At 46.7% G+C, this 13,014-nt stretch overlaps 1 protein-coding gene across 1 annotated transcript in view; it reads right to left on the bottom strand.

Moving 5' to 3' along the window:
• Positions 1 to 91: 91 nt before the first annotated feature.
• Positions 92 to 13,014, bottom strand: part of LOC115120576 (1,4-alpha-glucan-branching enzyme-like) — a 234,388-nt gene continuing 221,465 nt past the window's right edge. The window contains exons 12-13 of the mRNA XM_065024960.1: positions 5,170 to 5,341; positions 92 to 108 (exon numbers count right to left, since the gene is read on the bottom strand). Coding sequence (XP_064881032.1) covers positions 92 to 108; positions 5,170 to 5,341 — 189 coding nt within the window. The remainder of the gene's footprint in view (positions 109 to 5,169; positions 5,342 to 13,014) is intronic.

Raw genomic sequence — 13,014 nt, forward strand, 5'->3', positions numbered from 1 at the left:
TTATTGAAAGGTTATCTTCAGACTACAATGAGTCACCATTGAGAACATATCTATTCTGATATTTTTGGAGAGGAGGTAAGTAGAGAGCTAGTTAGTATTTAATCTGATCTGATGACGTAAACACAATGGGGTTACATACAGGAGAGCAGTCTACAGGGTTACATACCGGAGAGCAGTGTACAGGGTTACATACCATGGAGCAGTCTACAGGGTTACATACCGGGGAGCAGTCTACAGGGTTACATACCGGGGAGCAGTCTACAGGGTTACATACTGGAGAGCAGTCTACAGGGTTACATACTGGAGAGCAGTCTACAGGTCACATTCCGGGGAGCAGTCTACAGGGTTACATACTGGAGAGCAGTCCCCAGGGTTACATACCGGAGAGCAGTCTACAGGGTTACATACCGGGAGCAGTCTACAGGGTTACATACTGGAGAGCAGTCTACAGGGTTACATACTGGAGAGCAGTCTACAGGGTTACATACCGGGGAGCAGTCTACAGGGTTACATACTGGAGAGCAGTCTACAGGGTTACATACTGGAGAGCAGTCTACAGGGTTACATACTGGAGCAGTCTACAGGGTTACATACTGGAGAGCAGTCTACAGGGTTACATACTGGAGAGCAGTCTACAGGGTTACATACTGGAGAGCAGTCTACAGGGTTACATACTGGAGAGCAGTCTACAGGGTTACATACAGGAGAGCAGTCTACAGGGTTACATACTGGAGAGCAGTCTACAGGGTTACATACTGGAGAGCAGTCTACCAGGGTTACATACCATGGAGCAGTCCCCAGGGTTACATACTGGAGAGCAGTCTACAGGGTTACATACTGGAGAGCAGTCTACAGGGTTACATACGGAGAGCAGTCTACAGGGTTACATACCGGAGAGCAGTCTACAGGGTTACATACTGGAGAGCAGTCTACAGGGTTACATACCATGGAGCAGTCTACAGGGTTACATACTGGAGAGCAGTCTACAGGGTTACATACTGGGGAGCAGTCTACAGGGTTACATACTGGGGAGCAGTCTACAGGGTTACATACTGGGGAGCAGTCTACAGGGTTACATACCATGGAGCAGTCTACAGGGTTACATACTGGAGAGCAGTCTACAGGGTTACATACCATGGAGCAGTCTACAGGGTTACATACCGGAGAGCAGTCTACAGGGTTACATACTGGAGAGCAGTCTACAGGGTTACATACTGGAGAGCAGTCTACAGGGTTACATACTGGAGAGCAGTCTACAGGGTTACATACTGGAGAGCAGTCTACAGGGTTACATACCATGGAGCAGTCTACAGGGTTACATACCGGGGAGCAGTCTACAGGGTTACATACCGGAGAGCAGTCTACAGGGTTACATACCGGATAGCAGTCTACAGGGTTACATACAGGAGAGCAGTCTACAGGGTTACATACTGGATAGCAGTCTACAGGGTTACATACTGGGGAGCAGTCTACAGGGTTACATACCATGGAGCAGTCTACAGGGTTACATACCATGGAGCAGTCTACAGGGTTACATACCATGGAGCAGTCTACAGGGTTACATACAGGAGAGCAGTCTACAGGGTTACATACTGGATAGCAGTCTACAGGGTTACATACTGGGGAGCAGTCTACAGGGTTACATACCATGGAGCAGTCTACAGGGTTACATACCATGGAGCAGTCTACAGGGTTACATACCATGGAGCAGTCTACAGGGTTACATACTGGAGAGCAGTCTACAGGGTTACATACTGGGGAGCAGTCTACAGGGTTACATACTGGAGAGCAGTCTACAGGGTTACATACTGGAGAGCAGTCTACAGGGTTGTCATACATGCTAGCAGTCTACAGGGTTACATACTGGAGCAGTCTACAGGGTTACATACTGGAGAGCAGTCTACAGGGTTACATACTGAGAGCAGTCTACAGGGTTACATACTGGAGAGCAGTCTACAGGGTTACATACTGGAGAGCAGTCTACAGAGGGTTACATACATGGAGAGCAGTCTACAGGGTTACATACTGGAGAGCAGTCTACAGGGTTACATACTGGAGAGCAGTCTACAGGGTTACATACTGGAGAGCAGTCTACAGGGTTACATACTGGAGAGCAGTCTACAGGGTTACATACTGGAGAGCAGTCTACAGGGTTACATACTGGAGAGCAGTCTACAGGGTTACATACAGGAGAGCAGTCTACAGGGTTACATACTGGAGAGCAGTCTACAGGGTTACATACTGGAGAGCAGTCTACAGGGTTACATACTGGAGAGCAGTCTACAGGGTTACATACTGGAGAGCAGTCTACAGGGTTACATACTGAGAGCAGTCTACAGGGTTACATACTGGAGAGCAGTCTACAGGGTTACATACTGGAGAGCAGTCTACAGGGTTACATACTGAGAGCAGTCTACAGGGTTACATACTGGAGAGCAGTCTACAGGGTTACATACTGGAGAGCAGTCTACAGGGTTACATACTGGAGAGCAGTCTACAGGGTTACATACTGGAGAGCAGTCTACAGGGTTACATACTGGAGAGCAGTCTACAGGGTTACATACTGGAGAGCAGTCTACAGGGTTACATACAATTGGAGAGCAGTTCCTGGAGAGCTTCTACAGGGTTACATACTGGAGAGCAGTCTACAGGGTTACATACTGGAGAGCAGTCTACAGGGTTACATACTGGAGAGCAGTCTACAGGGTTACATACTGGAGAGCAGTCTACAGGGTTACATACTGGAGAGCAGTCTACAGGGTTACATACCATGGAAGCAGTCTATTCAGGGTTACATTGGGAGCAGTCTACAGGGTTACAGAGGAGAGCAGTCTACAGGGTTATACTGGGAGCAGTCTACAGGGTTACATACTGGAGAGCAGTCTACAGGGTTACATACTGGATAGCAGTCTACAGGGTTACATACAGGAGAGCAGTCTACAGGGTTACATACTGGAGAGCAGTCTACAGGGTTACATACCATGGAGCAGTCTACAGGGTTACATACCATGGAGCAGTCTACAGGGTTACATACTGGAGAGCAGTCTACAGGGTTACATACTGGAGCAGTCTACAGGGTTACATACTGGAGAGCAGTCTACAGGGTTACATACTGGAGAGCAGTCTACAGGGTTACATACCGGAGAGCAGTCTACAGGGTTACATACTGGAGAGCAGTCTACAGGGTTACATACCGGGGAGCAGTCTACAGGGTTACATACTGGAGAGCAGTCTACAGGGTTACATACTGGAGAGCAGTCTACAGGGTTACATACTGGAGAGCAGTCTACAGGGTTACATACTGGAGAGCAGTCTACAGGGTTACATACTGGAGAGCAGTCTACAGGGTTACATACTGGAGAGCAGTCTACAGGGTTACATACTGGAGAGCAGTCTACAGGGTTACATACTGGAGAGCAGTCTACAGGGTTACATACTGGAGAGCAGTCTACAGGGTTACATACTGGAGAGCAGTCTACAGGGTTACATACTGGAGAGCAGTCTACAGGGTTACATACAGGAGAGCAGTCTACAGGGTTACATACTGGAGAGCAGTCTACAGGGTTACATACCGGAGAGCAGTCTACAGGGTTACATACTGGAGAGCAGTCTACAGGGTTACATACTGGAGAGCAGTCTACAGGGTTACATACCATGGAGCAGTCTACAGGGTTACATACTGGAGAGCAGTCTACAGGGTTACATACTGGAGAGCAGTCTACAGGGTTACATACTGGAGAGCAGTCTACAGGGTTACATACTGGAGAGCAGTCTACAGGGTTACATACTGGAGAGCAGTCTACAGGGTTACATACTGGAGAGCAGTCTACAGGGTTACATACTGGAGAGCAGTCTACAGGGTTACATACTGGAGAGCAGTCTACAGGGTTACATACTGGAGAGCAGTCTACAGGGTTACATACTGGGAACCTTTCTTGTTGCTGTTTGTTTTCTTAGCTCAGCTAATTTTTTAAATTACAATTCTGCCATTACATTTAGTTAATGTTTGTATGTTGTCTGTTCGTATATATTGTTTTTCTTGTTTATATGTAAACCTGCCCAGGGAATGTAGATGGAAATTAGTTGTCTAAATCTGGTACATTTTTTCTCAAGTGTCCTGAGAATGATGTTTTGTTGTACATTGTCCCTGTTCAAATCAACGTAATATTAACAACAATAAATGTTATTTCTCAATCAAAATGTGTCGCACATGTCAATGACTTCTTACTATCAGCTTAATACGATTGGCCCAACCGCGCACTCTTCCGATTGGCCCAACCGCGCACTCTTCCGATTGGCCCAACCGCGCACTCTTCCGATTGGCCCAACCGCGCACTCTTCCGATTGGCCCAACCGCGCACTCTTCCGATTGGCCCAACCGCGCACTCTTCCGATTGGCCCAACCAAACACTCTTCCGATTGGTATAACAGCGCTCTTCTGATTGGTCCAACTGAACACATACTCCCCTCAACTCACACATGGAGTTGAGGTACTCCCCTCAACTCACACATGGAGTTGAGGTACTCCCCCCAACTCACACATGAAGTTGAGGTACTCCCCCCAACTCACACATGAAGTTGAGGTACTCCCCTCTCCCCCATGAAGTTGAGGTACTCCCCTCTCCCCCCCAACTCACCCATGTAGTTGAGGTACTCCCCTCTCCCCCCACTCACCCATGAAGTTGAGGTACTCCCCTCTCCCCCAACTCACCCATGAAGTTGAGTTAGTCCTCTTCCCCCCTGACTCACCCATGAAGTTGAGGTAGCCCTCTCCCTCCTGACTCACCCTTGAAGTTGAGGTAGCCCTCTCCCCAACTCACCCATGAAGTTGAGGTAGCCCTCTCCCCAACTCACCCATGAAGTTGAGGTAGCCCTCTCCCCCCTGACTCACCCATGAAGTTGAGGTAGCCCTCTCCCCAACTCACCCATGAAGTTGAGGTAGCCCTCTCCCCAACTCACCCATGAAGTTGAGGTAGCCCTCTCCCCCCTGACTCACCCATGAAGTTGAGGTAGCCCTCTCCCCCCTGACTCACCCATGAAGTTGAGGTAGCCCTCTCCCCAACTCACCCATGAAGTTGAGGTAGCCCTCTCCCCAACTCACCCATGAAGTCGAGGTAGCCCTCTCCCCAACTCACCCATGAAGTCGAGGTAGCCCTCTCCCCAACTCACCCATGAAGTTGAGGTAGCCCTCTCCCCCCAGAGCGTGTGTGAGGAGGCGGATCATCTTATGTAGCTGGATGCCTCGGTCGATGACGGGAGTCATGGGGATCAGGGAACTCATGTTGGTGTACATCTCTTTATCCATCAGCCAGAAGGCCAGGGACTTATCACCTACCAGAGACTAGAGACAGAGATGTAGCGAGAGAAATGAAGAGAGAGAGATGAAGAGAGAGAGATGGAGAGACAGATGGAGAGAGAGATGGAAAGAGAGAGACGGAGAGATAGATGAAGACAGAGAGATGAGAGAGAGAGAGATGGAGAGAGAGAGATGGAGAGAGAAACCCCATTTGTGAGTGTAATATTTATTTAACTTTCGTTTATGATCTATTTCACTTGCTTTTTTAATGTCAACATATGTCTCCCTTGCCAATAAAGCCCTTTGAATTGAATTGAGAGAGATGTAGAGAGCGAGAGATACACACACGGCCAAAATGATGTATTTTGTATTTATGATGGATCCTCATAAATCGTCTGCCAGCTAACCTTCCTGGGGTCCGGAGGAATTCAGGCAGTTATACAATCGCAAAACATTCATTACAGAATTCACAACACACTAAGTGTGTTCCCTCAGGCCCATACTCCACTACCACATATCTACAACACAAAATACACGTGTACACGAGTGTGTATAGTCAGTATGTTATCATGTGTACGTGTATGCATGTGTCTGCGCCTGTGTGTTTCTCTTCACTGTCCCCACTGTATTTGTATCTGTTTTTTAAAATCTGATTCTACTGCTTGCATCTTGACCCTATTCCTGATGTGGAATAGAGTTCCATGTAGTCATGGCTCTATGTAGTACTGTGCACCTCCCATTGTCTGTTCTGGACTTGGGGACTGTGAAGAGACTTCTGGTGGCATGTCTTGTGGGTTTATGCATGGGTGTCCGAGCTGTGTACCAGTAGTTCAAACAGACAGCTCGGTTCATTCAACATGTCAAAACCTCTCACAAACACAATTAGTGATGAAATCATTCTCTCCTCCACTTTCAACCAGGAGAGATTGACATGCATATTATTAATGTTAGCTCTCTGTGTACATCCAAGGGCCAGCTGTGCTGCCCTGTTCTGAGCCAATTGCAATTTTCCCGAGTCCCTTTTTGTGGCACCTGACCACACGACTGAACAGTAGTCCAGGTGCAACAAAACTAGTCTGTAGGACCTGTCTTGCTGACAGTGTTGTGAAGAAGGTAGAAACTAGGGCCTGTAGGACCTGCCTTGTTCATAGTGTTGTTAAGAAGGTAGAAACTAGGGCCTGTAGGACCTGCCTTGATGATAGTGTTGTGAAGAAGGTAGAAACTAGGGCCTGTAGGACCTGCCTTGTTGATAGTGTTGTTAAGAAGGTAGAAACTAGGGCCTGTAGGACCTGCCTTGTTCATAGTGTTGTTAAGAAGGTAGAAACTAGGGCCTGTAGGACCTGCCTTGTTCATAGTGTTGTTAAGAAGGTAGAAACTAGGGCCTGTAGGACCTGCCTTGTTCATAGTGTTGTTAAGAAGGTAGAAACTAGGGCCTGTAGGACCTGTCTTGATGATAGTGTTGTGAAGAAGGTAGAAACTAGGGCCTGTAGGATCTGCCTTGTTGATAGTGTTGTTAAGAAGGTAGAAACTAGGGCCTGTAGGACCTGCCTTGTTCATAGTGTTGTTAAGAAGGTAGAAACTAGGGCCTGTAGGACCTGCCTTGTTCATAGTGTTGTTAAGAAGGCAGAAACTAGGGCCTGTAGGACCTGCCTTGTTGATAGTGTTGTTAAGAAGGTAGAAACTAGGGCTGTTTAGTCATCTCAACTTGCTCAATTTCAACATTATTTATTACAACATTTAGTTCAGTTTAAGTGAATGATTTGTCCTAAATACATAGATTTTAGTTTTTGAAATATTTAGGACTAATTTATTCCTTGCCACCCATTATAAAACTAACTGCAGCTCTCTGTTAAGTGTTTCAGTCATTTCAGTCGCTGTAGTAGTTGATGTGTATAGTGTTGAGTTATCCGCATACATAGACACACTGTCTTTATTTAAAGCCAGTGGCCTGTCGTTAGTAAAGATTGAAAACACAGCTGCCATGGGGAATTCCTGACTCTACATGGATTATGTTGGATAGGCTTCCATTAGAGAACACCCTCTGTGTTCTGTTAGACAGGTAACTCTTTATCCACAATATAGCAGGGGGTGTAAAGCCATAACACCCTCTGTATTCTGTTAGACAGGTAACTCTTTACCCACATTATAGCAGGGGGTGTAAAGCCATAACACCCTCTGTGTTCTGTTAGACAGGTCACTCTTTATCCACAATATAGCAGGGGGTGTAAAGCCATTAAACAAATGTTTTCCCAGCAGCAGACTATGATCGATAATGTCAAAAGACACACTGAAGTCTAACAAACCAGCCCCTATAATCTTTTAATCATCAATTTCTCTCAGCCAATCATCAGTCATTTGTGTAAGTGCTGTGCTTGTTGAATGTCCTTCCCTAGAAGCTGAAAGTTTGTTGTAAATTTGTTTACTGTAAAATAGCATTGTATCTGGTCAAACACAATTTTCCCCAAAACTTTACTAACGGTTGGTAACAGTGCTCCCGAGTGGTGCAGCGGTCTAAGGCACTGCATTGTCAGTGCAAGAGGTGTCACTACAGTCCCTGGTTCGAATCCAGGCTGTATCACATCCAGCCGGTTGAGGTCAGGGCTCTGAGCAAGCCAGTCAAGTTCTTCCACACTGATCTCAACAAACCATTTCTGTACGAACATTGCTTTGTGCACAGTGGCATTGTCATGCTGAAACAGGGAAGGGCCTTCCCCGAACTGTTGCTACAAAGTTGGAAGCACAGAATTTTCTAGAATGTCAATGTATGCTGTAGCGTTAAGATTTCCCTTCACTGGAACTAAGGGACCGAACCATTAAAAACAGCCCCAGACCACAGTTCCTCATCCACCAAACTTTACAGTTGGCACTACGCATTCAGGTAGGTACTGTTCTCCTGGCATCCGCCAAACCCCAGATTGGTCAGTCGGACTGCCAGTTGGTGAAGCGTGGTTCATCACTCCAGAGAACGCGTTTCCACTGCTCCAGAGTCCAATGTCGGCGAGCTTTACACCACTCCAGCCGATGCTTGGTGATCTTAGGCTTGTGTGCGGTTGCTCGGCCATGGAAACCCATTTCATGAAGCTCCCAACTAACAGTTATCGCGCTGACATTGCTTCCAGAGGCAGTTTGAAACTCGGTAGTGAGTGTTGCAACCGAGGACAGATTATTTTTTTGCGCTAAATGCTTCAGCACTCGACGGTCCCGTTCCGTGAGATTGTGTGGCCTACCACTTCGGGGCTGAGCCGTTGTTGCTCTTAGATGTTTCCACTTCACAATAACAGCACTTACAGTTGACCGGGGCAGCTCTATCAGGGCTGCAATTTGGCGAACTGACTTGTTGAAAAGGTGGCATCCTATGGCAGTGCCACATTGAAAGTCACTGAGCTTTTCAGTAAGGCCATTCTACTGCCAATGTTTGTCTATGGAGATTGCATGGAGGAGTGCTCGATTTTATACACCCGTCGACAAGGAGTGTGGCTGAAATAGCAGAATACACTAATTTGCAGGTGTGTCCACATACTTTTGCCTCCCATAGTGCAGAGAGAGAGATCGAAAAACAGATAGGAGAACTCATGTTGGTGTACATCTCTTTATCCATTAACCAGAAGGACAGGGACTTATCACCTACCACGAACTAGACACATATGCCTATTAGGAGGTACATGCACGTTTTATTGACAAACACAGTTACAAATCGAGAGCTTGGGACTATAAAGGCTCTATCTACAAACACATCATTCGGATATGAATTGGCTTTAAACCAATGGTTTGAACGGTGTCATTTACAGGACTTTATTAGGTAGAGCACATTGAACAGAACAAGGCCATGTAAGGAACTCAATGTGGACAAAAATGCAGATAGAACTGTACTAGCACCCCAACCCTTAATGTAGATGTGGAGATATAACTGTACTAGCCCCCCAATCCTGAATGTAGATGTGGAGATAGAACTGTACTAGCCCCCCAACCCTTAATGTAGATGTAGAGATAGAACTGTACTAGCCCCCAACCCTTAATGTAGATGTGGAGATAGAACTGTACTAGCCCCCAACCCTTACTTCATGTAGATGTGGAGATAGAACTGTACTAGCCCCCAACCCTTAATGTAGATGTGGAGATAGAACTGTACTAGCCCCCAACCCTTACTTCATGTAGATGTGGAGATAGAACTGTCCTAGCCCCCCAACCCTTAATGTAGATGTGGAGATAGAACTGTACTAGAGATAGAACTGTACTAGCGATAGAACTGTACTAGCCCCCCAACCCTTAATGTAGATGTGGAGATAGAACTGTACTAGAGATAGAACTGTACTTGCGATAGAACTGTCCTAGCCCCCCAACCCTTAATGTAGATGTGGAGATAGAACTGTACTAGCGATAGAACTGTCCTAGCCCCCCAACCCTTAATGTAGATGTGGAGATAGAACTGTACTAGAGATAGAACTGTACTAGCGATAGAACTGTCCTAGCCCCCCAACCCTTAATGTAGATGTGGAGATAGAACTGTACTAGAGATAGAACTGTACTAGCGATAGAACTGTACTAGCGATAGAACTGTACTAGCCCCCCCAACCCTTGATGTGGAGATAGAATCTAGGGGCGGCAGCGTAGCCTAGTGGTTAGAGCGTTGGACTAGTAACCGGAAGGTTGCGTGTTCAAACCCCGAGCTGACAAGGTACAAATCTGTCTTCCTGCCCCTGAACAGGCAGTTAACCCACTGTTCCCAGGCCGTCATTGAAAATAAGAATGTGTTCTTAACTGACTTGCCTGGTTAAATAAAGGTAAAAAAAAAAAAAAAAAACTGTCCTAGCCCCCAACCCTTAATGTAGATGTGGAGATAGAACTGTCCTAGCCCCCCAACCCTTAATGTAGATGTGGAGATAGAACTGTCCTAGCCCCCCCAACCCTTAATGTAGATGTGGAGATAGAACTGTCCTAGCCCCCAACCCTTAATGTAGATGTGGAGATAGAACTGTCCTAGCCCCCCCAACCCTTAATGTAGATGTGGAGATAGAACTGTCCTAGCCCCCCAACCCTTAATGTAGATGTGGAGATAGAACTGTCCTAGCCCCCCAACCCTTAATGTAGATGTGGAGATAGAACTGTCCTAGCCCCCCAACCCTTAATGTAGATGTGGAGATAGAACTGTACTAGAGATAGAACTGTACTAGCGATAGAACTGTACTAGCCCCCCAACCCTTAATGTAGATGTGGAGATAGAACTGTCCTAGCCCCCCAACCCTTAATGTAGATGTGGAGATAGAACTGTACTAGAGATAGAACTGTACTAGCGATAGAACTGTACTAGCCCCCAACCCTTAATGTAGATGTGGAGATAGAGCCCCCAACCCTTGATGTGGAGATAGAACTGTCCTAGCCCCCAACCCTTAATGTAGATGTGGAGATAGAACTGTACTAGCCCCCAACCCTTAATGTAGATGTGGAGATAGAACTGTCCTAGCCCCCCAACCCTTAATGTAGATGTGGAGATAGAACTGTACTAGCCCCCAACCCTTAATGTAGATGTGGAGATAGAACTGTCCTAGCCCCCCAACCCTTAATGTAGATGTGGAGATAGATGTGGAGATAGAACTGTACTACTAGAACTGTACTAGCCCCCAACCCTTAATGTAGATGTGGAGATAGAACTGTCCTAGCCCCCAACCCTTGATGTGGAGATAGAACTGTCCTAGCCCCCAACCCTTGATGTAGATGTGGAGATAGAACTGTCCTAGCCCCCCAACCCTTAATGTAGATGTGGAGATAGAACTGTACTAGCCCCGAACCCTTAATGTAGATGTGGAGATAGAACTGTACTAGCCCCCAACCCTTAATGTAGATGTGGAGATAGAACTGTCCTAGCCCCCAACCCTTAATGTAGATGTGGAGATAGAACTGTCCTAGCCCCCAACCCTTGATGTGGAGATAGAACTGTCCTAGCCCCCCAACCCTTAATGTAGATGTGGAGATAGAACTGTACTAGAGATAGAACTGTACTAGCGATAGAACTGTACTAGCCCCCAACCCTTAATGTAGATGTGGAGATAGAACTGTACTAGCCCCCGAACCCTTAATGTAGATGTGGAGATAGAACTGTACTAGCGATAGAACTGTACTAGCCCCCAACCCTTAATGTAGATGTGGAGATAGAACTGTACTAGCCCCCCCAACCCTTAATGTAGATGTGGAGATAGAACTGTACTAGCCCCCCAACCCTTAATGTAGATGTGGAGATAGAACTGCCCTAGCCCCCAACCCTTAATGTAGATGTGGAGATAGAACTGTACTAGCCCCCCAACCCTTAATGTAGATGTGGAGATAGAACTGTCCTAGCCCCCAACCCTTGATGTGGAGTTAGAACTGTCCTAGCCCCCCCAACCCTTAATGTAGATGTGGAGATAGAACTGTACTAGCCCCCAACCCTTAATGTAGATGTGGAGATAGAACTGTACTAGCCCCCAACCCTTAATAGATGTGGAGACTGTACTAGAGATAGAACTGTACTAGCGATAGAACTGTACTAGCCCCCAACCCTTAATGTAGATGTGGAGATAGAACTGTACTAGCCCCCCAACCCTTAATGTAGATGTGGAGATAGAACTGTACTAGCCCCCAACCCTTAATGTAGATGTGGAGATAGAACTGTCCTAGCCCCCAACCCTTAATGTAGATGTCTAGAGATAGAACTGTCCTAGCCCCCAACCCTTAATGTAGATGTGGAGATAGAACTGTACTAGAGATAGCCCCCCAAACCCTTAATGTAGATAGTGGAGATAGAACTGTCCTAGCCCCCAATCCTTAATGTAGATGTGGAGATAGAACTGCCCTAGCCCCCAACCCTTAATGTAGATGTGGAGATAGAACTGTACTAGCCCCCCCAACCCTTAATGTAGATGTGGAGATAGAACTGTACTAGAGATAGAACTGTACTAGCGATAGAACTGTACTAGCCCCCAACCCTTAATGTAGATGTGGAGATAGAACTGTACTAGCCCCGAACCCTTAATGTAGATGTAGCCCCCAACCCTTGATGTGGAGATAGAACTGTCCTAGCCCCCCAACCCTTAATGTAGATGTGGAGATAGAACTGTACTAGCCCCCAACCCTTAATGTAGATGTGGAGATAGAACTGTACTAGCCCCCCAACCCTTAATGTAGATGTGGAGATAGAACTGCCCTAGCCCCCAACCCTTAATGTAGATGTGGAGATAGAACTGTACTAGCCCCCAAACCCTTAATGTAGATGTGGAGATATAACTGTCCTAGCCCCCAACCCTTGATGTGGAGTTAGAACTGTACTAGCCCCCCCAACCCTTAATGTAGATGTGGAGATAGAACTGCCCTAGCCCCCAACCCTTAATGTAGATGTGGAGATAGAACTGTCCTAGCCCCCCAATCCTTAATGTAGATGTGGAGATAGAACTGTACTAGCCTGCAACCCTTAATGTAGATGTGGAGATAGAACTGTACTAGCCCCCCCAACCCTTAATGTAGATGTGGAGATAGAACTGTACTAGCCCCCAACCTTAATGTAGATGGAGATAGAACTGTCCTAGCCCCCAACCCTTAATGTAGATGTCGAGATAGAACTGTACTAGCCCCCAACCCTTGATGTGGAGATAGAACTGTCCTAGCCCCCCCAACCCTTAATGTAGATGTGGAGATAGAACTGTACTAGAGATAGAACTGTACTAGCGATAGAACTGTACTAGCCCCCC

Source organism: Oncorhynchus nerka, linkage group LG11, assembly GCF_034236695.1.
Source record: "Oncorhynchus nerka isolate Pitt River linkage group LG11, Oner_Uvic_2.0, whole genome shotgun sequence".
Lineage (NCBI taxonomy): Eukaryota > Metazoa > Chordata > Actinopteri > Salmoniformes > Salmonidae > Oncorhynchus > Oncorhynchus nerka.